This window comes from Herpailurus yagouaroundi, unplaced genomic scaffold (assembly GCF_014898765.1).
Source record: "Herpailurus yagouaroundi ecotype Mexico unplaced genomic scaffold, PumYag 29, whole genome shotgun sequence".
NCBI lineage: Eukaryota > Metazoa > Chordata > Mammalia > Carnivora > Felidae > Herpailurus > Herpailurus yagouaroundi.
The window spans coordinates 6,360,617-6,388,583 of NW_024412377.1; the positions used below are offsets into that span (position 1 = coordinate 6,360,617).

The 27,967-nt window shown below is 46.0% G+C and overlaps 1 protein-coding gene across 7 annotated transcripts in view; it reads right to left on the minus strand.

The window, feature by feature from the left end:
• Positions 1-27,967, minus strand: part of SEMA5A (semaphorin 5A) — a 482,742-nt gene that overhangs the window by 49,569 nt on the left and 405,206 nt on the right. For 6 of the 7 annotated variants that reach the window (XM_040493822.1, XM_040493829.1, XM_040493836.1 and 3 more), the window contains 3 exons: positions 21,799-21,942; positions 12,074-12,091; positions 11,693-11,840 (listed from right to left, as the gene is read on the minus strand). In XM_040493822.1, the coding sequence (XP_040349756.1) occupies positions 11,693-11,840; positions 12,074-12,091; positions 21,799-21,942 (310 nt within the window). The remainder of the gene's footprint in view (positions 1-11,692; positions 11,841-12,073; positions 12,092-21,798; positions 21,943-27,967) is intronic. The other variant, XM_040493869.1, reaches the window with a different exon arrangement.

Genomic DNA, 27,967 nt, shown 5'->3' on the forward strand with positions numbered 1-27,967 from the left:
GTATGTGAATTGTTTTAACAGCCAAAATTATACATTTAATAATTCCATTGAGGGCGCTCAGATACAAGTGATACAAAAGTGGGAAATGCAAATCTGAGGCAAAACACAAATTAAAACATATTGTTGATATAATTAAACACGCATGTTACTTCTCCAAAAGGAAGGGCTGCCTGCTGTGAGCCAGACCAAACGACAAGGCCAGTGTGATCAAAACTCGGTTTAAAATCCTCTGGCTGCGTTTGTGGGCCTCTGATTTACTCCTGCAACACACCCCCTCCCTGCTAGTGGAAACGGGAATCAAAGTACACTGTGAACAACTGCGTCCACAAACAAGAATAAGGCAACGAGCAAACTGGTACGGAGACCATTTGGGGTTAAGCTTGTTAACCCCAAGTGAAGCCTTATTCCTAAGCTTTGACCAGGGACGGTGATTCCCTTATTCACCCTGCTATCCCCAGAAGCCATCACTGGGTAGAAGTTTAATATTCATTAAATCCCAGTGGAATGAAAATGGGTAGGGGTGTCTGGGTGGCTCAGTCAGTTAAGCATCTGACTCTTGATTTCAGCTCAGGCCATGATCTCACGGTTTCTGAGTTGGGGCCCCGTGTTAGGCTCTGTGCTGACAGCGTGGAGTCTGCTTGGGATTCTCTCCCTCTCTCTCCCCCGCCCCCTCAAAATAAATAAATAAACTGGAAAAAAAAAAAGAAAAGAAAATGGGTAAAAAACTCAAGCTGCTTACATTCTAATTACATCAGTGTGAGTTGGAGAAAACATCTATTAAGACTGTGACGTATGTGGGTCTTGCCAACCTGAGTAAACCCAAAGAAGAACGCATGGCAAGAGACACAATCAATTAAGTAAATGGTGAAAGCCTTTGAGCAAAGGAATTTCTCCCCAGGTTTTTGTTAGCTTGTTCATGAACTTGATTTTAGAGCCTTTTAGAAATGAGTCAGCTGAGGCAGTATGTCCACCTGTAAAGTGGAACCTGCAATGGGCCGGATCCCTGCTTCTCTCCAGGTCTTCCGTAAGTCAGCTGAGTAGACCCACAGGCTCAGATTGGGATGGTGGGGTGGACAGAATGTTCTACTCGTGCAGCCACAGAAACACAGCCCCGGAAACACAGCCCCGGCCTGTGCAGTAAGGTCTGCACTGAAATACAAACTTTCCAAAGTGGAGGCAGACGGAAGTATCCAAAGATGCAAATAAATGCAAGAGTCCATCCCCAATGCTACCAAATCTGCACACCCCTCCCCGCCCGCACTGGCCAGGAAGCCCTCAGCTCCCAATCAGAGGGACAGCATCAGAGCACATCGTTTAGAGGCCAACTTGGCTGGACAATGCAGTTAGTTGCTTTTTAAAAACCACGAACAAGCAATGCTTGCTCATATTCCAAGAGAACATTCTCTTCAATTGCAGGACAAACGCTTAATGCAAGTAGACGCAGACAAGGTGAGCTACAGAAATTGACCGCACGGAAGGACACCACACTGACTCATCGACCCCGGAAGCTTTCTCTCTGGATAATCCATGATTAGCCTGAAAGCATCAGCAGGGCTATAGTCAAAGACTGGAGATGCATTTGGAAAGGATGCATCAAACAGCTCGCTGTTCTAGAGGAACTTCTATTAAGACTTTATGTTATATAGTCACATCTAAATTTTTTTTTAATGCTTATTTATTTTTGAGAGCGAGAGAGAGAGAGAGAGAGAGAGAGAGAGAGAGAGACAGACAGACAGACAGAGCTCGAGTGGGGGAGGGCCAGAGACAGAGGGAGACACAGAATCCAAAGAAGGCTCCAGGCTCTGAGCTGTCAGCACAGAGCCCGACACGGGGTTCCGACCCATGAACTGAGAGATCGTGACCTGAGCTGAAGTCAGACATTTAACCCACTGAGCGACCCAGGCGTCTCTACAGTCACATTTAATTACTCGTTTGGTAGCAGTTACAAATCTGGCATCATTTACAACGGAGACCTGGGTTTCCTATAGCTAAGAATTGCTACGCCTTTTAATGTCTGTTTGTTCTGGATGGAGAGCGTATTCACACAGACCTACAAAAGACCTTTGGACCCATGGCCATTTAATGGAAATTCTTAGGACTGGGACCAGGACGTTGTTTCCATATGTAAACTAAGTATCTTAATGTCAGGCATTGGAAAATCTTTATCATGGAATTCACTGGCAAACTGTAAAGAAAAAAAAATATGTATGTGTGTGTCTCCTTTATCTAAATCCCTTCTACAGCAGAAAATCTCTATTCCTAAAGCTTCTCCTTCCAATTAACTTTGCAATCACTGCATTTGAATTATTATAGGCAGAGACAAACCCGATTTTTTTTGGGAAGTCAAAGAAATCTGTGCAACAGACTCTCCCAACACTATAAATAAAACATTTTTGTAAAATACTCCAGATCTCCATACCAATTGCCATTTCCAGGGGTTGTAGATGATAATTTATACGTCCTAGAAACAGATTTGATGGATTAATTCCTATAATCCATCATTTGTCTTTTCTCCCCATCTGCATCATGCACCATTCTTAAACTCGATCACTGAACTTTCAGCGCTAAATTTCAGAAAACTTACTCTCCTGTGGCCACCCGCCAAACCACCTGATTTTGTGTACTGATACTAACTTCGTCAAAATGCTCAACTCTCTTGGAACAAAATATGGCATTTTTGCTCTGACAATCTTTCATATTTGCAAGCCTTTCACGGAGCTATCTCATAACAAAAGAAAGCAATTTTTGCATTCCCATGCTAATGAAGGTGTAATATCAAATTTCAGCTAGGGAGATCAATCATTTCTCTGGGGAAGGATGTTTGGAAATACAAGTGAATGCATTTTAGGAGCACAGTGCAATACAAGATTTCATGCTGTGACCTTCTTCATGAAGAAGGTCAAGGTCCTTTGTTGAGCCTTTGTGGATCACATGAACATTTTAGATTTTTGAGAGAGAGAGAGAGAGAGAGAGAGCACGAGTGGGGGAGAGGCAGAGAGAGGGAGACACAGAATCAAAAGCAGGTTCCAGGTTCTGATCTGTCAGCACAGAGCCCGATGTGGGGCTTGAACTCACGAACCGTGAGATCATGACCTGAGCTGAAGTCGGACACTGAACTGACTGAGCCACCCAGGCACTCTGAGCATGCCTGTTAATATTGTGAAGTGGTCTTAAGAACAGGATAAGAAGGAGGAAGCCTCCCTCCCTCTCCATCCTTGAGGATCTGGGATTTGAGGGGCTTCCCAGGAGGAGGAGGAGGAGAGGCGGGAAGCAGGCACACCAGTTAAGATGATTTTGACTCAAACCAGCTAAAGTCATGGGGCACTTGGATCTCACGTATCAGACAGTCCCCAGCAAGGGGGTGGCGGGGGGGGGGGCAAGGCAGACGGGCACACTGGTGCCCCCAGCTCTGCTTCTCTGCCACGCTACTGCAGTCCCTCTGCTCCGACCTGGTGACCCCCCGCTGGTTGCCAGCAACTGGGGAGAAACCTTCCACCTCCTCCCACACGAGTCTCCAGAGGAGGAAAGGAGCCTCTCTTCCTTCATCTTGTATTGACGGAATACAGAGACCTTTCCCAGGACCCCCTACCAGCTTTCCCCAAGGGAAGAACTGGTCCACATGATGGGAACCACTGAGCTAGATAAAAAACACCTGCTAGGAAACAAAGTGGAATCTGCCCCATCAGTAGCATCCACAGCCCTCTGAGGTCTGGAAAGTTCCAGAGTCCACAGGACCCTGGAAGGCAGGGCTGAACCCCAATTAGTGGGCAGCCACATCCAAATTCCCGTGCCCGCTATGTTCAGGATTTGGTTTCACAAAGTCAGCCGTAGCGGGTACTTTTGGGGCCCACATTGTAGCCCCCACTCCACGATCCCAGCTGCAGGCATGGTGGCGGCATCCACCGAGGGCGCGGCCTCACTTCCCGTGACTTTCTTTCCTCATTAAGGTCTTCTCGGAGGTCTCCGGGGACTACCGGGCTTGGGGGTGTGCAGCCCGGATCATCTCTCTGCCGAGGGGAGCTCAGGAGCCCTGCCGCTTCTGAGAGCCATTGTGCAGTCTTCTCAGCCATCCTGGAGGGACTCCGCCCCGCTCTTCTCAGCAGCGACCTTGAAAACAAACCCTCGTACGGCTTTTCTTCTTCCCTCTAAGCCCCCCTCCTTCATCTCACGTGTTGCTGTAGACTCATCTCCAGCATAAACTATGTGATCGAGCTCTATTTTAAACAGAGCTCAGGCTTGCTCCCCTCAGCTCCCACCTCCATGGTGCGGAACACAAATCAAAGTGACGGGTGGCAGTCACCCTACGTATTTCAGAGGCTTTGAAGAACTTTGTCGTTTTCATGCACTCAGGTCAGGGCTCGGGGTGCCCTGCAGTCCCACATTTGGCACCCAGGCTTTGCACTGTCCTTCTACAGGGGCACTACTCACATTTTTAGATGATCTTTAACACCCCCTTAAAATTATGCAGTATACAACCTGCACAACTGTATACAGTGGTTTTGGAGGGTAGGTATTGGAGTGTGCATCTCCCCCAAGCATCTGGATATCTAGTCCTCCCCTAAGAATCTAGTCCCTCTGGACTATATGCACTCTCAAGAAGCCACCAAGGGTCATCTGTTGTTTTCAGTAAGTGATAGAGGAGGGCTTCTTTGAGCTTTAGCTTGAATGATTCACTTTATCAAATTCAGTCGGGCAAAACAGATTTCTATAAGCACATGGGTGTTTATGGTAACATCAGGAAACCTGCTTTTAAACTTCACCCTTCCAGATTATTTTTCAAATATCAGATAAGGCTACAGAATGCCGCTGGGACACATGCGGGTCATTGATACGAAAGCCTGGCCGGGAATCTGGCCTCCCCTCGTAGGAGCTGGGCCATCACATCCCTTGGTGTCTGTCATATCTCCATACCTATAAAATGGTTATTCTAACAATCATGCCACATCTCTGGTTCACTGGCAGGAGTAAATAACAAAATCCCTAAGAAGTTGTTCAAACAATGCCTGGCCTGTAGAAATGATCACGAGGATGACGAGGATAGGAAATACCGTTTTTCTTTATGGAAGTTCTATATGCTTTCCGTTGAGCTGAAATCAACTATTTTACTTAATTTTATCGATTAAATTTTATATAAGAAAATTGGTATTTTTTAGAATTATAAAATGGCATTTTCATAAACAGTGGGCAAAACTAGGTGTATGTGCACGAGTTGTATATAGTTGTATATAAAACCGGTTGATATAACTAGCTAAAACTCGTGGTATCCCTTAGATGGGCCAACGGGCTTGGGGAAGGAAGCAAAGATTCCAGACTCCTCGATAAGCAGCCCACGCAGGGAGCCCAGGCGCGAGGTTGTAGGATACAGTCAGCGTCAGCAAATAAACGTGCGGGAATGGATCTTGGCCCAAAGTGAAGGAACCCCTTAACACACACAAAACTGTAAACTGGCAACGTCCGAACACCTGCAGACTCGTCCACACGGGGAGCACACAGCACACAGGGGCCAAAACCAAGGAAAAATGATGGAACGAGGGGAAAACCTCTCATGCACCTCCTCATAAAAACGTGCCTGTCTTCCACGGCAGAATCCGCATAACCACCGTTCCGAAATGGGGACACACTAAACACGAGCCCAAAGGACACTAACAGGCACCAACCAGCAAGAAGAAACTTAAAACTACTCGTGCCTGTTCACAAGTTAGTTTCCTCTGCTTCACGTTTCTTGTCGGTTGTAGGCAGGGAGGACACGCGAGCTGTCCATTCGAACGGAAGCAGGTGCCCTTGCGAGGAGGTGCTGATTCTCGTGAAGATGTTCTCGTACTAAAAAATAAACAGGGCACTAGAGGGAATTTTATTAATTTAGGAGGAAAGGAGAGGAGTCTTTCCAACAAGTCTGTTTCAATCTACCTCGTTTTCTGGGTCGGGGGGTGAAATAAGCTTCTGCCAATTAATCTCACAGTTCTTGACCCAGGGTTTTCTGAGGAGGCCGCGGCAACCGGACCTTTCCAGCACCTTAGTGCTGAGACGACCTGGACTGGGGTCTTTGCTTGGCCAAAGGCAGGGCTTCTGGTACGTAAATCGCTTTATCGGGGCCCCATGTTCTCATTTGGAAAATCACCAAAGTGTGAGATGACAGTTTTCAAAACAGTTTCCTAACTCCTGTGGGCCACACAAAACTGAGGTATTACTGCCATTATTGTCCTAGATCGCAACCTATTTAAACTTCCAATTGCCAGGTTTCACCTGCTCCTTAATTTATCCACAGTGCCATTATTTGGCACAAACATTTCCAATATGTTCTATCAACTTTGATTAACCTTCACAGAATCCCTTTGACAGGGTGTATTGATCTTCATGCCTCTCTTCTTGACCTTCAGGGTCCTCCTTCGGCCGGCTCTTTTGTATCTAGGAAATACATGCTCTCCTCTGCTCCCTGCGGAGAGCATAAATCACAGCTTTTGGTCCATTGTTTTACACTTTCTATGATATTTCGGTAATAAATACAGCGCTGGCAGGAGCTAAGTCGGCTCCCGTCTTTGAATTATCTTTGTTGCACCTGACCCCGTCTTCAGCTCTAATCTTTCAAACCTCTGCTAAAACCTTTGAGGAAATTTTGAGTTACGTTAACTTGAGAAGCAATTCTATTCATAGGACATAACGTTGCATGTCTTTCTTCCTTCTGTGTGTTGTAATCTTCGGCCCCAGCATAGAATTAAGACGTGCGTTCGATGTTTAGCTTCAGGTAACGGCCATGGCCATCGGAACCTCCCACGGATGCTCTCACTGTTGGGTGAGAGAACCTGATCACGGCTGATCAACAGAGACAGATACAACAGACACGTAAGGACAAAAGGTCCTCTTTCTTTGAAGACAGGCTTTGTACTAAATAAAAGTAAAGAAAAACAAGGTCCTATCATTTATCGTCTAACATCCGGCAAAGAAATCAGGCACACGGAGTCCTGTCGTTCTGTGTGTGTCAGCGGGCCCGTTCTCAAATGCTGCTACAGGAACCCACCAGCCACGCGCTACTGGCCAAGTTCACTCATCTTTCTCAAGTTGAGTCACCCACCTCCAAGTGAGGTAATAACGAAAACTGCCCCGCAGGAATACAGGGAGAATACACACATTTTCATCGCTCTTAGTGTCTGTCGTTTATGGCACGCAGTAGGCGTTCAACAAGAGTTCCTTATTTTATTATGTAACACAGGACGTCAGCTGATCACAACATACCTAAATAACAACTCCGCTATGCTCGCTCATACTGTCATTTCAGTACTTTATTTGACATGACGAAGTTAGCATTCATTTTTATTTTTTTTTTTATTTATTTTTTTAATTTTTTTTTCAATCTTTATTTATTTTTGGAACAGAGAGAGACAGAGCATGAACGGGGGAGGGGCAGAGAGAGAGGGAGACACAGAATCGGAAACAGGCTCCAGGCTCCGAGCCATCAGCCCAGAGCCCGACGCGGGGCTCCAACTCCCGGACCGCGAGATCGTGACCTGGCTGAAGTCGGGCGCTTAACCGACTGCGCCACCCAGGCGCCCCAGCATTCGTTTTTAAATATTTACGTATTTATTTTAGAGAGAGCTGAAGCGGGGAGGGGCAGAGAGAGAGGGGGAGACACAGAATCCCAAGCAGGCTCCGGGCTCGGAGCTGTCGGCACAGAGACCGACGCGGGGCTCGAACCCATGAACCGTGAGATCATGACCCGAGCTGAAGTCGGACACTTCACCGACTGAGCCACGCAGGCGCCCCTGAAATTAGGATTTATGAGGACTCGATCTAACGCTTATTACAGTTCCTAGTTATTATCCAAACAAAGGCGAAAAATGAAATGAAAATAGGCCAAAGATAATTAACCCCAAAATGGGTACTCTAAAGTGGTCTGGCTAACTATTTTCAATTAAATAATTACAACTCTGAATTGTCAGGGCACTGACGTGATGTAGGCTTAAATCCTGGCGGTATAACTGCCCAGACACTGTCACCCCTCAGCCTACTTCTCACGGGTGGGATGGGAGAAGCCACCATAAAGGTGACAATTTCTCCTGGGGTCCCCGCCTCTCTATAGACAGGCTCAGTACCCTCGGGCAGGCCCCCTACCTATGTAGTCTCAAGTCCCTCGCCCACAAATATGACTATGGTAAAGTCACATCGGCAGGGCTATCATAACAGAACCAGAGACAAACAGAAAGCACCTGGCTGTCAGCGGGTATGCAATAAATATCACTGTTTCTCCTTTCTCTGCACCACCATCCAGGGTTCCTGTGAGCATTTTACAAGATTTCAGTCTACGATAACATGCCTAAATAATAACTCCAGTGTGTTTAATTATAGCTTCCTGTCAATAATTCACTTGAAGTTAACTGGTAAGTTAAAATTTGTAAGACTTGATATAATAATTACCATTATGGTTACTAGATAGTATCCAAACAGGTTAGAAATAAAAGATAGCCATGCCAGATATAATTAGTATAAGATAATAACATTATAGGGATTAAGTGTCTGACTCCTTAAAACATTTTTTTAATGTTTTTATCTATTTTTGATAGAGAGAGACAAAGAGCAGGAGCATGGGAGGGGCAGAGAGAGAGGGAGACACAGAATCCGAAGCAGGCTCCAGGCTCTGAGCTGTCAGCACAGAGCCCAATGCGGGGCTCGAACTCATGAAGTGTGAGATCATGACCTGAGCTGAAGTCAGACGCTTAACCAACTAAGCCACCCAGGTGCCCCCCCTTTTTAAATTCTCTTTTTGGGGCGCCTGGGTGGCGCAGTCGGTTAAGCATCCGACTTCAGCCAGGTCACGATCTCGCGGTCCGTGAGTTCGAGCCCCGCGTCGGGCTCTGGGCTGATGGCTCAGAGCCTGGAGCCTGTTTCCGATTCTGTGTCTCCCTCTCTCTCTGCTCCTCCCCCGTTCATGCTCTGTCTCTCTCTGTCCCAAAAATAAATAAACGTTGAAAAAAAAATTTTTTTAAAAAATAAATTCTCTTTTTAAAGCGTCTGACTCTTGATTTTGGCTCAAGTCATGATCTCACGGCTCGTGGGTTTGAGCCCTACCCCTGCTTGGGATACTCTCTCTCTCTCTCTCTCTCTCCCTATCCCTGCCCCTCCCCTGCGTGCTCTCGCTCTCTCTCTCTCTCTCTCTCTCTCAAAATACATAAATAAACTATAAAAAAGAAAACGATACCATTTTATTCTATGAAAGATCTCCATAAAAAATGAACATACTCTGCGGCTCAAGATTTGTAAACTATATCAAGAATAAGATCAACATGTTACTTTCAGTGACCATCACTTTTAAATAAATTTCTTGGCGATCTCGCTGATGGGATGCATTTTCTAAGCAATCCCACAAAACCCAGCCCCTCCTCCATGCTGCCTGCTTCTCAGGTGGCCACGGACTGCCATTACTGCCTTCGAAGAGTCAAGAACCAGAATAAGTGGGAAAAGCCACATGAAAAGAGAAATAAATGGTGTGCTTCTATCATAAAAGAGCAGGCTGAACCACTGTGCCACAATGACCCTCTCCTGGAAGGACATGCCAAGAAGAAAAAAACAAACAGCAAAAAAACAACGCAAAACTCAAAATACATAAGAACTGACGTTAGGCTCACTGGAGACACGCATACCATTTTTCTGGATTTGAAAACTGATGTTATATTTGCTTCATAAACCTTAATTCTGTAAATTTGGACGCATAGCAATAAACACATGAACACTTGAGGAAGACATTCAGTTTTTACATTTATAATCAGATGTATCTCTCTCTCACACACACACACACACACACACACACACACACACACACATTCCTGTGACTCCATAAGAAGTTTGCTACACTTTCCTTAATATAATTATTTCTTTCCTTAAACTCTTTATAATTTTTTCTTTAGTGTTTATTTATTTTTTGAGAGAGAGAGAGACAGAGTGTGAGCGGGGGAGGGGCAGAGAGAGAGGGAGACACAGAATCCGAAGCAGGCTCCAGGCTCCGAGCTGTCAGCACAGAGCCCGATGCGGGGCTCGAACCCATGAACCGTGAGATCATGGCCTGAGCCGAAGTCGGATGCTCAACCTACTGAGCCGCCCAGGCACCCCGCTTAAGCTCTTTATAAATGTGATTACTGAAGTCAATTTGCAATATGATAATGAATTGAAATGTTTACTGAGCTCATTATATTGAAAAGTTTTGGAATGTAAAGAGCCAAGATGGACTCCAGGCCATCCCTCCCTGTGGTTTCCCAGCTGATAAGATAAACCTTGATTTGTGAGCAGAGATCCCGGCCTCAGAAACTGAGGCAGCAGAAACAGGAAATGATGTATTTCAGCAAAGAATAAAGCTACCTCATTTAAATTGTTTTCCTAAAACGAGGGAGTGTCCACAGATTTTCCTTTGACACATTTTAACACGTAATTTTTTTCAGTTCCAGCGTTTGAAATATCAATAAATGCATCCTTTTAAACTGGCACTAAGATTCTTCCTGGCCAATATTTAGTTCAGGCCAACCTGGAAAGAAGTGCTTCTCTAACCAGTAACCGCTCCTATCAAAGTTACTGCGATATTTGCCAGCGTGAAGGGGAAGGCGTCTAACCGCAAATCCCAGTAACGGAAATCTCCCTGGGTTGGGCATTATCTGAGAAGATGCTCATACCCTCTTCCTCTCCCTGAATTTTCCAAGGCTATCTGCAGGGTGTGGATTTTGCATGGCACAAAACAAGTTGTACCGCAGCACAAAATAACGTCCCTCAGCCTCACGAACCAAGGTTCGGAAAGCAATGCAAAGAATGACTGGAAAGATCAGCCAAACAGGACCTTCTGGGGCCGAACTTCTCCCCCAGAACATCCCCACCCACCACGTGCCCTCCGTGGTGCCAGCACCAGGGGAGGGCAAACGAGGTGGAAAACCAGCAGCCCTGAGCACTCAGTCATTCTTACACATGGCGCAAGAAAAGCAACGATGGGTCTTTGGAAAGGTGCCCGCGCGAGTGGAATTTTATTAGAGAATGTAGAGTGCTAAAGGAAATATGACCTGCTAAGGCCGAAGAAAATCAAAACCATAGGTTGTCTTGTATTCCCTCTGAATCGGCACCATTGTGCTCTGACAACAGCTGCACAAAGTTTCCCAGCCCTCAGAGCGCCTCAGGTTGATCCTGCATCCCATACGTCGGTGTGGAGACCTTATGCCATTTTCCCCAACGAAATATCATGGGCAGAGTCAAGCAGACTGAAGCTTTTGTCATAACTCAGAAATCAGAACTGAAAACACCCCAGGGCAGTTCATCCCATAAGTGAAGCTTTAATTCAAGAAGCCTCCCAGCTGCTATGACTTTCCAGTATTTCCTCCAAACATTAACCAGAGAAACTTAACACCATTCACAGCACCTAGTACGTGCAGAGTATCTAGTGCCTGGGCACGTCGTGTTCACAGAGCATTTCCTGTTTGCAGAACTTCTAGTGTCTGTTGAAAATCGACTGTTTGCAGACTATCTGGTATGTGAGAGCATGTTATACCTGTGGAACATGTAATGTGTGCAAGCCATCCAGTGCCTAGACATGAGGTTTACAGAGCATGTGGTTTGCAGAACACCTAATGTTTGCAGCGCTTCGAGTGTGTGCAGAGTACCTAGCGGGTGCTGGCTCTGGACTCCCAGCGCTACGTCAGGGGCTGGGAATGAGGGGGACCGTACTCACCACATTGCAGCCCGCGCAGTCAGGTCCGTTCTCGCAGGTCCTGCGGCGAGCTTGAATGCCTCCTCCACACTGGGCTGTGCACCGTTCCCAAGGACCCCAGCCTGTCCAGAACATGTGTGGGGGGCACAGCAAATGCTCATTGCAGTATCTGTGGGGGGGAAACCAAGAGGAGAAGGAAACCGTTCAGTGCAACCTGAAGCCACGGGTCTCTCCGCTGTCCGTCCCTGCACCGGGGTGTCGGACACATGGGCATGCTCCGCGTGGCGGGGTTTCTGTGTGCGGAGTGGTCGCACGATAAAGGGGGCAGATGTGGGCTGGCCATGCTGTGTGCACACAGACGATGGGATGCACGGGAGACAATGAAGAAGATGCTAAACTCACAATGCAGCATGGATCTTCCTGTGCAGGCAATTAAAGGAAAAACAAACAAAACAAAACCCTTCAAATAGACACCCAAAAAATGAGAACACATAGAAAATATCTAGGTAGGGCATTTATCTTCTACGCACAAATACGGAAAGATAAAGTAGGCTATGGATACAAAGTCAGCAACACTGTGTTTGGAATTCAGTTCTCATTCTGGAATCAAATAAGGTTCCTAATCCTATTAATATAAGTAAAAGAAAAGTTAAAGCCTGATTTTAGTACGAAGCTTCATGCCCTCCATGCCTTAGGTCATTGTACTTTTAAATTTATTTGTAGACTCTCAAAATGATGTCAGACAACCTTACTTTAAAAAACCACCAGTTATCCCAGGATAATTGAATTATTGTTTACAAATCCTGTTTATATATTCCCTACTTCACATACACATTCGTATTGTCAGTTATCAGCCAATTGTACAAGGCCTTCTTTAGCCTTGGATGAGTCAGATTTCTCCTAAATCCTCAATTCTACAAGTGAAATGAAGCAAAGCGAGGGAAAGAAATGAACAAATGAAAAACAAGAAGGTAACGGCCTGGCATTCTACAGGTTATGGCCTCCAGGGTGGAAGGGATTGCTTTAAACATGGTCAAACTTGTGACACACACATATCTGGCAATTTAAAAGACTATTTCCATTCAGTACTCCGTCTACGGAGCAGAAATTTAGCTTCTAGAGGACAGTAGCGTGCACGTCCTCTTCTGACCTCCCTCTCCCCACCCCATCTGGATTCAGACACAAGGCACAGACTCCCACCTGCGAGGCTAAGTCAGTCACCTGTGATGCCATCGTTATGAATAAATGCTTAATCCTGCAGGACACCACGCAGAGGGCATTACAAAGAGCGTTTCCACATGACAGGTGTTTACAACCTAAGATGAATACGGGGAAATGGACACAAGGCCACAACAGAAAATACGGTCTTCGTGAGTAGGAAATAAAGACAAGTTGTAGCTGGTTTCCAGAAACCAGGAAGAGTCATTTGGGGAGTGTAGTTTCCTGACAGCAGATGCTGACGATATTCAACTGGTTTCCCACCAAAACCAGGAGAACTCTATGGAGAACGTAAAGGCTTCAGAAGCAGGTACAGACGAAAGGTAAAAGCCAGGCCAAGCGGATGGGAGTCCACAGGATGAGGCAAAGTGAGCAATGGCTGACATCCTGGGAAAGAACGGAATATAGAAATGGGAAGAGTTAAGTAGGAAGGTCACTGGGGAGAAGACAACAGAAGAAGGTGACAGGACGTAGCAGCACCTACCTTCATGGGTGGGGAGGAAGAACTTGAAAATTTACTTACAAGGAATCAAAAAAGTTCCACAGAGCTTGAGAGACAAAACAGCACCGTCAGAGTTAGAGGGTGAAGACTGGTCTCCAGGGGTCGGTGTCTCATCCCATTGGTGGCCTGGAGCTCCCTGAGATTTAAGGAGCTTTCCATGCGTGAGTGTGGGGTCTCATCTCCAAGGAGCCCACCAGCAGGAAGAGCAGTGGGAGCAAATGCCAACCAGGAGAGTCTGGATTGCAACAGCGCAAGGGAGACATGTTCCAAGCCGGACAAACAAGATGGTGGTGGAAACAGAAAGGGACAGGGCACGCTTGGGCTTGATATAGTGGGGTGAAGGTGTGGCAGCTGTGTGAGCACAGAGAGAAACAGACAAACAGCACGGTCACGTGTCAGCCTCTCATTTGTGGGAACACGGAGGCATGCTTACTTCCGGCCAGAGAGAGCTGGTAAGTCGTGGCAGGAGAAGCCTCTGGAGGCAAGAACCAATGAGGTACATGCTTTAGCTTCTCTAAAGAGAAACTCTTCACATAGAAGAGTAGTCAGTGGAACTAAACAGTCCTCACTCTTTCTCATCTTCTCAGTTTTCGTTAGGTTTCCCTCTTCCGAAGTCATGGACCCTCTTATGTGTAGGGGAGAAAGGAAAGGAATCTTCTAAGTAAGAGAGTGGGACCTCTAGGTAGGAGCACCAAAACAAAATTGAGGGCGCAACAGATTAAAAGATACAACAGATGAGAAGAATCTGGCCTCAGGAGGCATGTGGAAACAAACACACAGCCTTGCAGTAAGTAAGCATCACGGCTACTCAGTGATCATTAACATAAGTGTTGGTACCTGGAATATTCCAAGAGTGGGGAGCCATTCAAGAACACGTCTGGAAGGAAAGAAAACTCACAACCTCAGAACCCTCAGCCCTGGATTCAAAACAGCCACGAGTACCTTCTCTCACTGTGCACAGATTGAGACGAAGAAGTCCACCTCCCATTTCCAAGCCAATTCACTGGTCTTTAAAAGGTATGGACTACCTGGGCTCCTTACCTTCCTTTTTGCTTTCAAACACAAAACAAGCAATAAACAGATAGGGAGAGCAAAGGGAAAACTTGCTAAATATGCTTATAAAACACTTGACTTTTCATAAGAAGAACAGCAAGGGAGTTACCATCTCCCCATGGTGAAATCCATCAGCGTGCACAAATACTTTCTCATATTTGCCTAGAGCGGGCCACCTCGAAAACACTCAGCATGTTAGCAGAGCTGAAGATATACCGCAGAAGAGCCAGAAAACTCCACGTAGCATAGAACTTCTGACTGGTGTCAACACATGATGTATTTGGCCGCATTTTAAAGTGGTCTACCAGGAGCCTTCCTTTTTTCTCTTTTGTTACGGCAGTCCTGAATAGCTATACCGGGATAGGTGACCGTGTCACCCACTGCAAGGGAGGTCAGAAGGGAAATAGAGATTGCTAAGCTATCCAGCTCTGTCCCTTTTTGTCTGGGTTTTCACTCACAGATCCACCCGAAGGGAGTCTGCTCAGAGGCAAAGCCCTTACAAGCCCCAAGCACTGGATTCTCTGCGACATCAAAGAAGTAAGGTCCCTCTGAGCCCAACTAAGATGTGCTCCGGACAGAAGTGACTCTTCTTAAACCACGCACTGGGTTTCCAGTGTCTTTCCTGCTCACAAACAGCAACGGGGATCAGAAGTTAGTTGCTTTGATGACTGCTTGTTCAAAAAATTTTATTAATTTATGGATAAAATATCTCACAACGGACCAGCCCGGGGTTCCTAATTTCTCTAGTCCCCTACACACAGCTAGCTTTTGCCAAATAACAGCTGAACATTTTTGAGGTTTTACTGGCTCCCTGGATCTCTAGTATCATAAAGCGTTGAAAGTCACAGATGCATTTCATGATGCATTAAAAATTAAGACTTTAATTTTTCCCATGACTGCTCATTCTCATTTTGCATTTAAAACTAAATTAATAACCCGGCAATATTTCTCTATAAATCATCAATTTTTCCACAGACCTAAGTCTCTGTGAAAAGAATTGCCTTTCATAGCCCCACATAGACTAGATTCTCAACACTGTATTGTTTCTTGTCATATCTTTTCATGGTACAAGTGCATTCTGTTCTGGTTTGGTCTGTAGTAGTTTCTCACTGCAACCTCTCACAGCCTGAACCAGTCAGAACCCTGTTACAACCATGTTCTCCCCACTTTGCTCTAAGTGAGCGTCCCTTTGCTGGGCCATACTGGAATAATCAAATCTCCTGGCACAAGAGAAACTGCACATACACTGGGTTCCCCCCCCCCCCAATACTATTAACTTTTACTCCAGGAGAGAGCCAAGAGAACCCATTAGGGGAGGGGAATGACTTTCACAGGAGCAGTACTTTGGCTCATCACAGGACTAAGCAAACACACCCACGGAGATGAAGACAAATGTGATAAATAAAAATCTTATGGTAAAAAATAATAATAAAAACCATATAATAAGCTCCCATTGGTTCCTGGGATTCTTAATTTTGATAATGCAGTGGGGAGAGTCTACTGTGGTCCCCATGGTCTCACCTCCTGGAAATCACAGCTTGTGTGATCCACTCCCACTCAGTGTGTGTGTGTGTGTGTGTGTGTGTGTGTGCGCGCGCACCTGTGCGTGTACGTTGCGGGGGGGGGGGGGGGGAACTGTGACTTGCTCCTAACCAACAGAATATGGCAAAAATGACAGGATATGACTTCCATGATTGAGCAACATAAGCCTGCAATGTCCCTGTTTTCAAGAAAACTCCCCCACCCTGCTTTGAGGAATTAAGCGGTTGGGCCTGAATGGCTTAGATGGCGAGGGATTCAGGGAGCTTCTGGCTCATGGCCTCGGCTGACAGCATCCAAGGAACTGAATGCTGCCAACAACCATGGGATTTGGGAAGCACATCTTCTCCAGTCAAGCCTCAGATGAGACCACAGCCACGGTCCACAGCACATTGCAGCCTTGTGAGATCCTGAAGCGAAGGACCCATGTCAACGTTGTCCAGGCTACAAACCCAGAAACTGTGAGACAATAAACACAGAGTGCTTCGGGCGCTGAGTGAGTGCTAACACTGTTACGTAATGACCCCTAAGCAGATGTTCATACCCAGACATGCAATGCTACTGTTGAAAACACCTGAAAAATATGAACGTGGCTTTGGGACCAGGGAATGGGTAGAAGCAAGGAGAATTTTGAAGAGCACGGTAGAGAGACTTTGAGGATGCTACCAGTGAGGCTTTAGAAGGAAAACAGGACAGGGGCGCCTGGGTGGCTCAGTCGGTTGGGCGGCCGACTTCGGCTCAGGTCACAATCTCATGGTCCGCGAGTTCGAGCCCCGCGTCGGGCTCTGTGCTGACAGCTCAGAGCCTGGAGCCTGTTTCAGATTCTGTGTCTCCCTCTCTCTCTGACCCTCCCCAGTTCATGCTCTGTCTCTCTCTGTCTCAAAAATAAATAAACGTTTAAAAAATTTTTTTAAAAAAAGAAGGAAAACAGGACATAGAACTAAAACGCAGCAACAAAACCAACCCAATTAGCAAATGGACAAAGAACTTGAAGAGACATTTCCAAAAGAGTAGACAAATGGCCAATAAGCACAGGAGAAGATGGTCAACGTCATAGTCCTTAGGGAAATGCAAATCAAAAGCACAAGGAGGTAATAATTACTTCATACCTACCAGGACGGCCATCACGAAAGAAAAAGAAAGAGAAAAGAAAGTAACAAGTGCTGACGATGATGTGGAGAACCTGGAACCCTCACACTCTGCTGGTGGGGATGTACGTGGTGAAGCCACTATGGAAAACAGCTCCTTAAAAAACTAGACAGAAGTACCGTATGACCCCAAAACTCCACTTCCAGGTTATACACAAAAGAACTGAAACAGAGATTTGAACAGATACCCACACGCCAGCGTTCACTGCAGCATTACTCGCAGTAGCCAAAAGGTGGAAACAACCCACCTGGTAATTGATGGGTAAAGAGATAAACACATTAGGATACAGCCATACGGTCGAGTGTTACTCAGCTTGCCGAGGGGAATGAAGGTCTGACACACGGTCCAGCATGCCTGGACCTTGAAAACATGATGCTAAGTGAAATCAGCCAGACACAAGGGTGCAAATAGGAGATGATCCTACTTACATGAAATATCTCAAAGAGGCAAATTCATAGCGAAAGAACATAGATTCGAGGTTACCGGGGGCTGAGAGGAGGGGAAAAGGGGGAGTCACTGCTTAAAGGTTCCAGTATCAGGATGACGAAAAAGTTTTGGAAAGAGCGTTTTAGTCACACGTGACGGTAAATGCAATTAATGCCACTGAATCGAACACTTTAAAAAGGGCTAAATGGCAAATTTCATGTTAACTACATTTCACCACAACCAAAGTTGGAAAGGAAATAGGAGCCCGTGGTTGCAAACCGGGGGGAGGGAGGACCTTGCGAGGCAAGGCAGAAAGCTACCCAGGCTGTCGCTGCGGTTTCTATGGAAAGCGGAACACGTCAGCGTGAAGTGAGCCAGACAGCCAAAGAAATTTCCAGGCAAAGTGTTGGAGGTGCTGCCTGGTTTCTTCTTGTTGCTTATGGCAAAATGTATGAGGAATGAAAAAAAAAAAAAAAATGAGGGAAGGAATAACAAACAAGAAGGGCCAGGGCAGAATAACTTTGGAAATTCTGAGTCTCTCCCGATGACAACCAATGCTAAAATGAAGAAATAGCTTCTGAGCACTGTCAGGAATGGTTGGCAGAGGGGGAAAATCCGAACGTGTGACGGTACAACCTTCTGCTAAAACCTCAGAAAGGCCAAAGGATCAGAGTGGTTTCAGTTACACGGGCGATGCTCCGAGGCGGTCAGGAGCAAGGGTGTGCCTCACAGATGGTCTCGATCATAAGCAGGCCCCAGGGTGTGGTCCCTCAGCCATTAGGAGGATCCCCAGCTGGAGAAGGGCTATCTCAAAACGATCTGCGGGTGTAGATTTGTTTACGAGAGTAAACCTCAAAGAGATCCACGGAAGACCCATAAGGGGTATTTCCGCAGAAATACCAGCTTGCGCTGAAACGTACAGAGCAAAGTCCAAATGAAATGAATACTGGAATCCAGAATTCTACCGGCAGGAAACGGGTTGATAAAACTCCCCAGCTGCAAGCACATGCTAACCTTCATGAAAACGAAAAGATGATTCAGGAAGCAGCAAGGAGAGCCCAGAAGGCAAAGCCAAGAACCGTGCAGAATTATGCACAGGCCTTGACACTTAATCGAGCAACTCCCAACACTTGTTTGGCTAGATTTCAGAATTTCTATGGAGCAGTGATGCTTCTGCACTTCCATTCTCCCTCCCTTGTGAACAGAAATGTCTATAGCTGCTACCTTTCCCTTGTCCCCCCATCACACGTTGGGTGGGCTGGTGGCGCAGATATCTCGTCTCTGAGTTTCGAGGAACAACTGCCAGGGCGCCTCATTCATATTTGAGGCTGACTTAAACGATAAGGTTCTGGAATATTCGGAGATGATTTAATGGTATAAAACTTTTAGGGACCTTGGGAATTGGTGAAATACATTTTGCATATGGAAGGGCCACAGGATGACTGAGGGGCATATAAGTGACTGTGGCAGATACTCCAAGGTGACCCCAATGATCCTTGCCTCCTGGTATTCATGCCCCGTGTAATGTCCCCTCTTGAGTATAGACAAGGTCTATGACTTACTTCTAACCAACGGAATATGGCAAGATGATGGCATGTCACTTTGCAATCGCACTTTGTAAGACCATCCTGTTCATCCTGCCAGGAGACTTTCTTCCTTGCTGGATTTGAGGAAGACAGCGGCTGTGTTGGGAAAACTCGTTTGGCAAGGAACAGGGTCTCCATTTGACAGTCCACACAGGGCTAAATGCTGACAACCAAGCCCATGAGCGTACAAGTAGCTCTTTCCCCAAGCTCTTTCCCCAGTCGGGGCCCAGATGAGACCACAGCTCTGGCTAAGCAGAGAACCCAGGTAAGTTATACTGAAACTCCTGACCCAGTAAGACTGTGCAAGAATAAATGTGTGTTGTTTTAAGCCACGCTCGGTTTTTGGAACTATGGTTACCCGGGAAGAGGAAACTAATACAGAAAAAGACACCCGCATTTTGACAGTATTTACGTAGAGGTCCACTGCTTCATCCTTGTTGGTGCTTTCCACTTGGTTCTTGGTACTCAAGAACATCATTTTCCAGTAAATTTTAGAAAACAGAAACAGTGTCCACACCCTCCAAGGTACATGTAAAAGATAAGGTCGATTATTTTCTTTACCCAGTACTTGAGAAAAACTGATGTGAATATTTCTGAGATTTATGTTGCCATAAAGCTTCCATCCACATCCTAGACATTCTGATCCAATGAAGTCATTAACTCTAATCCTGGCCTTAACTTAGGGACTTTTCTGGGGGAATCAATATATTCACTCGAGGCCACCCAGGGGTTCTTTAGGGTCGATGGTGTTGAGAGCAGAAGGGTGCAACGGTATAACCCAGTACATGCCTAGTCGTGTGTCTTCCATGGAGACCAGAGTCTCCCCAAGTTTTGAGTTTAGTTCTCAAATGTGTGTAAGGGATGGTGTTCTCACAGGTGGAGAGGCCTCCCACCTAAGACAACAACCAAAAAATCTCGGAGCTGTTTGCTGGTGAAAACCAAGAAACAGACATCGTATGTACTCGTTTTTCTAGATTTCATTAGCCTCTTGATGGCTTGATTAGCCCCTAAGAAGGGCTGCTCAACAGGGAAGCTTCAATTTTACAGAGTCCTTGTTCTCACCATCCACACACTGACCAGGCAAATTCAAATAATCTTCCATGAACCAAATATGTCTTTTGCCCAAACGAGCAGGTTATTTTTTTTTTCCGTAAAAAAGGGAACATTTTAAGCGGCAGTCCCCCAAACACAGGCTTCCCTGAAAACATAGCTTTACCAACAATCACGAAACGCATACAGAACACACATACATGTTAGCCACAGAGTTAAATGGCAGCTTCCTTCCTGTGCGCTCAGCCTAGGAAAGGTGCCAAAGGGAGTAAGATTTGCAGGGGTGCTACGACTGGGGGGCAGCTTCACACTGATACAGGTGACATTGCCTGGAAGGGCTGTATTATGTGACGGTGTATGGCATTTTAAAACTCCCAACCAGTTTTAAATCTTGAGAGGTTAGAGATAGCAGGGAGACAACGCGCCCATAATCGGTCCCCCCGCTTATCAACTGGTGCTGGATGGGAAAAGGTAGGTTTGTATAAGACTATCTCGGGACTACTTCAGAAACAACCAACCTCGCTTTGTGAAAATCATCTTTCCTTTTCCTCTGGGTCAAAAGGGATGAAAACTTAATTGGTGATTTCGGCACACAGCGACGAAAGAAAGGAACGATCCTCCCAGGTTGTTTTGAGGTGGTAATAAACGCCTCGCAGGGAACTATCTGTACAAGCAAACCTGTTGGTTTTGTCTACATAAATATCGATTGCATAGCAAATAACTGCATGCAGTATTTTTATAAAAGGCTCACAGCGAACCCATATCGCCAGATACAATCCTCACTGCATTTTCATTAAAAGGTATCGCAAGCCATTTTGTTTCACAGGGGTCAATGCCACACCCTTCTGTTAGTGCGGCAGAATAGGAATCCCGACTGACGTGAAATCCACCTGCTTGGGTTTTCCCCAACAATCATGAACTAGAACGTACATTAAATATGCAAGAAAGAGCCAACCATCACAACTGTAGATTATATGGAGCCAAAGCCAAATGTCTGTTGCTACGAAAAGCTCCCCGAGGAGCTGAAGGCTTAGAGTCCACCCTGGAAAAGGATGCCACTCTGGGCTATAGAGCCGCCTCCCTGAGAGGATCGGTTAGTAGAGGGGCATGAGGTTATAAATGTACCCAGATCCTGAAGACGTCCTCACCCCGCTCCGGCTGCTTGACTTAGTTCTGATGCAAAACCCTACTGCATCTGACCACTGCCATCCGGACCTGGGGCCGTCTTAGGTCCTACCTGGAAGTGCGGGTTTGGAGACCGGGTCTAGTTGGATTTTAACAAGAACGGACTTTCCCCAGCGGACTCTCTTTCTGAGTCCCCAGGGAGACCAGCACCGAGGTGCCCGCTGTCCCCGCACCTCCGCTCCCTTGGGGACTGCTCGGCCAGGCAACTGTGCAGGCACCAGGGTGGTAGTGAGGCGGTCGACACGGGGCTTTGATCAAAAGTAAACGACGTCGGGAAAGGAACAGGACGATCGGGCTCAACGGGAAGGGATGCCACATACGAGCTGAGCCACGTCCCCGACTAAAGCCGCGGGGAGTTGGGCCACACTGGAATGGCAGGCAGCGTGAGGATGGCGGTGTGGGGGCAGAGCGGTGCCTACCTCTCCTCTCGGTTCTGTCCCACGCACACCCGGCCCCCGTGCCGGGGGGTGGGGTTGCTGCAGGATCGCTGGCGCACCTGGAAGCCGATCCCACAGGTGGTGCTGCAGGGAGACCACGAGGTCCAGGGGGTCCAGCCTCCGTTCCTGGGGAGAGGAAGCAGCAGCGGGGTCACGGGGTCGAACTGGCGCAGTCCATCCCTGCGTGCACCCCCCTCCAACTAACTTCCCGTGTCCGCACCCCCTCGCCCCCACCGTGGACTGCTGGGTTGCGGCCGGGAAGGGAAAGGGAACGGGAGCCATAGGACCCAACTGGGTGGGCTGGGGGCCCGGGAAATCTGGGTCCCTGGGAGACCTTCTCCTTGGTATCTGATTTCAGGGTCAAGGTTTGTTTTTCTTTTTTTTTTTTTTGAGAGTGAAGCTTAAAGTGTGCTATAAATAATTTAAAATGGGCTGTATTAGAAACTACTAATAAGTTTTAGTTAGGAAGACGTTAAACTAATGAAAAATAAGTTTATTTTGTTGAAAAGCAATTAGAGATGAATTCCTGAACCTCTAGGTTTTATACTTCTTTGACTTATACTATACAATTTACAATCTATAACAAGTGCACATTTGAGCAAAATATCATCTAAAACTACCTATCATGCTTACTTTTAAAATCTATTAATAACGAAAATCAGTAATTCTCTTGATAGCATTCGCATTGATAAAGAACCCTGTAATATCCAAAGCTTTAAAACAAACCTTATTAAAAATGAAGGAAGCCAGGAACATCTGGGTGGCTCGGTCGGTTAAGTGTCTGACTCTTGATTTTGGTTCAGGTCATGATCTCACGGTTCATGACATCGAGCCCCATGTCGAGTTCTGCACTGACAGTGCATAGAGCCCGCTTGGGATTCTCTCTCTTTCTCCCTCTCTCTCTGCCTCTCTCCTGCTTGCACACACACACACACACACACTCTCTCCCTCAAAATAAATAAATAAACATAGCAATTTTTTTTTTTTTAATCCTGAAGGAAGTGTACTTTAAATTCATATTCTTGGCTATTTTCTTACAATTTGACAAAGATATAGAGAGTAGAAACAAGGAGTGCAAATTGCACATAGCTGTATTTATGTTATTACATATATAATATGATAGGCATGTAAAATATAAAATTAAAAGAAAAGAAACAGCTTGTATAAAAGCGGTTTATAAAGTTAATTGCCACTGACAGCTAGAGGAATTTTTCTTTTTTGTTTAATATTGTACTTTTCCTTTGAAATGCCTGTACTCAGCATGTTTGGAATTTAAATATCTCCCTTAGTAGTTAGTCCCTACTATTAACGAACAAATTGTAGGCAATTTTAAGGATTTATTAAAACATTTTTAAGGATTTATTAAATCCTCAAATATTTGTTAAAATGTCTGTTAAATCCAGAATCCGAACTCCCATGTGAATATTCTACTGCATGTGGAATATGTTTCTCTAATCACATATGCTTTCTCTAGATATGTTATCCTCATCAGACTTTCACTTCCACTGAAAAAAATCGACTGACATTAATTGTTATTTTTACTTTATACATTCTTTTAAAAACATGCGGGTCCACCCCTGTGCCACTGAAGCTCAAGATATAAACGATAATGTGAATATATAATTTCTAAAATAATTTCAAGTGACAATTCCTCTGAGAAAACCCTTGGTATATTTCATAGTTCTCTATTTTCTGCAACGTCTTCATGATAGAAATAAAATAGACAGTTATGCTTTACTGTATGATATTATAACAAATTGGCTTTATGATAACATAACCAAGTAATCACAAAAAAAGACAGATCCTTCCAGGTTGCTCATAAAGATAATTAGAATCTCATACCCTGTTACCTACACAATTTTTTTTTAAATCCAAATAATTCATTGGATTCTATACAAAAATGGCCACTTTAACATAAATAAAAGGATCTTTTTACTTCCAAAGTTTCTTCATACGTTAGCATAGTGAAGGAAACATTTCTTCCGAAATTGTTTGGAAATTCTCCATTTCCTAAACCTGTTAACAAACATGACATTTTGGGATATATTCTACGTACGATACAGGGGGCGTGTGGTATACAGAGAAGTGGGTAAATGGAAGTGGATATAAATAACAGAAATACAGTGAGTCAGGAAATAAATGAGAGCAACCCGGCTTTGCAGTCCTGGTCAGTGTTGCTCTGAAGCACACGTTGTGGTACACAGCCCCTAACCAGCACCAAGTAAGCATGGATCAGCTGATGAGCCATTTCGAGGGTGAAATCAGTCCACAACGACCCACTCGTGCACTGAAAGCACCACTAAGATGGGTTCCGTTCTTCAATTACTAAGCTGAAAATCACCGCTAATTACATCACAGGTCTGTTTAGAGGATGAATGTCGACTGCAACCAATGCCAAAGAGGTAGCCACAAACAAGCTGCGGTCATGCACTTGATGGTCCTTTCCTTCCCACTGAACGGTGTAAAAAAGAATATCCATCACTGATCATCATCTTCGAACAGTAACAGCTCTGCAACTTTTATACAGCGTCTGCCATGCCTCCATGGAAACCACCTGCGTTTGGTGGAAAGAGCGCCCCGGGTAATGCCTTGTGGACACGCCTCTGTTCTCCGTAACAACACAAATAATCTCATCTGTGCAGCCCTGCGGTCTCCTACCAACCTTGTGGAGTGACCTGGGCCGCCCGAGAAGGGGAGCGGAGGGCAGAACGCACCCTTGCACCTCTCCCTTCCTCCCCCAACAGCTTCTCCTCTTGGGCAGGAAGCGCCCTCGCGCTCTGGGCTCTCCTAGTCAGCGATCGCACATCTGCAGTGTCAGGGACGGCGTAGAGGGCTTGCCCAGAGGTTTCCGCGTTCCACATAGCCTCGTGGAAACAACAGAATACTTCTTAGAAATACCGTAAATTAACAAGCAAGTGAGGAGGGAGCTTGGAGACTGATTTGAGAGGCCTTCCTGATGTCTGCTTTAAAACATAAGATGCTGCTGCGGTCATGGCACTGAAGGTGCAGGGGAAGGGAGCAAACTGACTACAGTGAAATAAACAATCTGGCAACAACAAATTAATAGGCAGGAGAAAGAGGAAATCAACCCAGTGAATCATTGATGAAATCGTTCTCTTGGTTATTTGGTACTGGGATGTTAACTGAGTTGGGGTGTTCTGGGCTCAGGTCGACTAGAGAGCAGAACAGAGCTGTCTGGCAAGGACTTGGCTTCTTCCATCCCCCAGCTACTGTCAAAGCCCCCCCCCCCCCCCAGGACTGCGGCCCTAGCCTCTCCAGCTGCTCAGGGTGCTAGGGGCTCAGAACTGCAGCTGAGAGGATCTAACCACCATCAAGGGCTGTCCCAGCTACGGGGCTCCCCGTGCATTCAGCTGAGTCCTTTTTCAGGGCTGCAGCCCACAGCCGTCCCCCCTTGGCCCACGCTTCCTTCCTGCCTGCCCTCACAGGGGTAGGCGCTTGGGACATTCCCCGGTCTCCATCCTGCACACGCGTCTCTGTGTCCTGACCAACCCAGGTCAGGCACAGGCTGTGTTTGCTCTTAGAGAAAAAGTTCCATAAAGGAAGGTATAGGTAAGAAAAATGGAAGCCTGTAGAAACTTATTTCATTTAGATGACAAACTCCTGTCAAGGATCCAGACCTTCCCTGGACCTTCTGCCTTCCTAACGGCTACTTTTGTTTCCTCTCTCCTGCCTCTCTCCATGGCTCCCTCTCTCCTTCCCTAAGAACTAGAATTCAGAAGCGACATGGTGTCATGAGGATGCACATTCAAACGTTTACTTTAATTTTAAAATGAAACCCTCTTTTCCAGATCCATTGTCATTCTGACCCGGCCCTGCTTTGAAAGTCTGGCTTAGCTAATTCCTTTATATCGTGGCTTTCATTTCATACGTTGAATGACCTCAATCTGTAGCTCCAAGGTGTTAAGAAAAAAAGTATTTAAATGATGCGATGTGATAACAGCATGTAATCAAAGACATGCTTGCAAAATGTACTGAACTAGCAAATTTTGAATTTCCCAACACTTCCACTGAGTGAAACAAGGTGCCTATAAATAAAGAATAACAGGTTTAATTGGAAGCCTGTGGTCAGCCTTCTTAAAGGCTTTCTGATGCACTCTGCACACACTGAGGAAGTACCGGACAGTAGTGAGTAAGCAAAAATGGGGGTCTGCAGGTTAGGTGCTTGGCTATGTTTCGCTTCGAACAAAATTGAAGGCCAACATAAACAGGTTATCAACTGATAAAGGGCAATAACAACAATCTTTGGCATGAGATCACCATGCTTTCGGCAGGTAACTTCGAAAGAATCCAGAGAACTGCGTGGAAATGCTATGATCTTATATTTCCATCTACTTACAGGCGTCATACCTGTCAGTACTTGTAGACAGAAAAATAAAAATGTAAGAATGGAATCGATGCTAAGCCCTCCCCAAATCGGGCAAGAAATTGCACTCGTGCCTAAAGAGGAAAAGTAGGTGGGAGTTTTAAAAAAATTGCCTGAAGGTAAGAATTTCCAGTAAGATCTCACATTTTAAGTGCGAAAAAAATATTTGTCAAAATGTGTAATATTCATGTATTTTAGATTCATCGTATGGCAATTTTCAAAACATATATTCAAAATATTTCATCATAAAGCCTATGGTTATCAGAAATATGAATTTTGTTTTTGAATTCCGTGCATATAATTTGTTATTCTGGTAGTTGCAGAGAAGCATGATATGGTGACCAGTGTTAAGACTTTTCTTTTTTTTTTTTAATTTTTTTTTCAATGTTTATTTATTTTTGGGACAGAGAGAGACAGAGCATGAACGGGGGAGGGGCAGAGAGAGAGGGAGACACAGAATCGGAAACAGGCTCCAGGCTCTGAGCCATCCGCCCAGAGCCTGACGCGGGGCTCGAACTCACGGACCGCGAGATCGTGACCTGGCTGAAATCGGACGCTCAACCGACTGCGCCACCCAGGCGCCCCAAGTGTAAGACTTTTCAACCTAAAAACGTAATATATTAGGATACGATTCTATAAGGGAAAGAGAATAAAAATAGGTAATTTAAGAAGGAAAACCGTAAATTCTCTGAATGTTAAATTAGAGCCTGTTCATCAATTTCTTAAAGGGGCAGGTGGCTATCAAATCACTAAAGCGTTTAGAGCCCATAACACATTTAAACAGGGACGTAACAGAAATCACATCTTTGCAACTACTAAAACTTTTTAAATATTTATGTATTTTGCGAGAGAAGGAGAGAGGAGCAGAGAGAGGGGAAGTATCCCAAGCAGACTCCACACTGTCAGCACAGAGCCAGATGCGGACGGGGCTCGATCTCACGAACGTGATCATGGACCTGAGCCGCGATCAAGAGTTGGATGCTCAACCGCCTGAGCCACCCAAGCGCCCCACGAGTACTAAAACTTTTGATGAAAAACAATTAGATGCCGATCTATGAGTATTTGAGGGGCGATCTAGTGTATCAACGTTATTTGAGGGGGGCTGATGAGCGGCTGCTCATGAAGACCGCTGCTTCAGGAAACTCGAACTGTCCAAAGACATACATACACGGTGAACGTGCCATGCACACGCGTGGGCACGTGAGCTCTGGCTGCTACCCCAGATCTTCCTTCCCAGCTCCAGGAATATCGACCCCATGGGCAGCCTCCGAAACTACCAGAACCGTCCCCCTTGTGCTCACACCTCGGAGGAGGCTGCTGCAAAACAGCACATGTCGTTTCCTGCATCTGCACGAGGGGACGCTTAGTACGTGGGCGACTGGGGATAATTTGCGTTTGATGCGGGAAGTGAGGTCAGGATTGGGCGAGCTGACGCTGTGTATGCACCTCTGTCCTCGCACGGCCTGGGAGCGAGGCCGGGGGCTGTCTTGCCTGTAGCTTCTGCCTTGATAGCAGAGGCTGCATTTCTCCGGCCCGACTAAACGTCGCCAGAAGCATCACATCTGCTTCATGAGAACCTCCGCGTGTGTCCATGTCAGCGTGCCTGAGGGACAGGGAGCTGCGACTCCATTATTTGCAAGGACTGGCTGTGTCATAGTTTTCTGGGTGCGGCCAAATCTGACTTCAGACTTGCTTTCATCCTCAGGAGACACCTAATGGCCAGGGCAGGGTGGAGGGCCTATGGCACTCGGGTGCCCCCAGCCACTG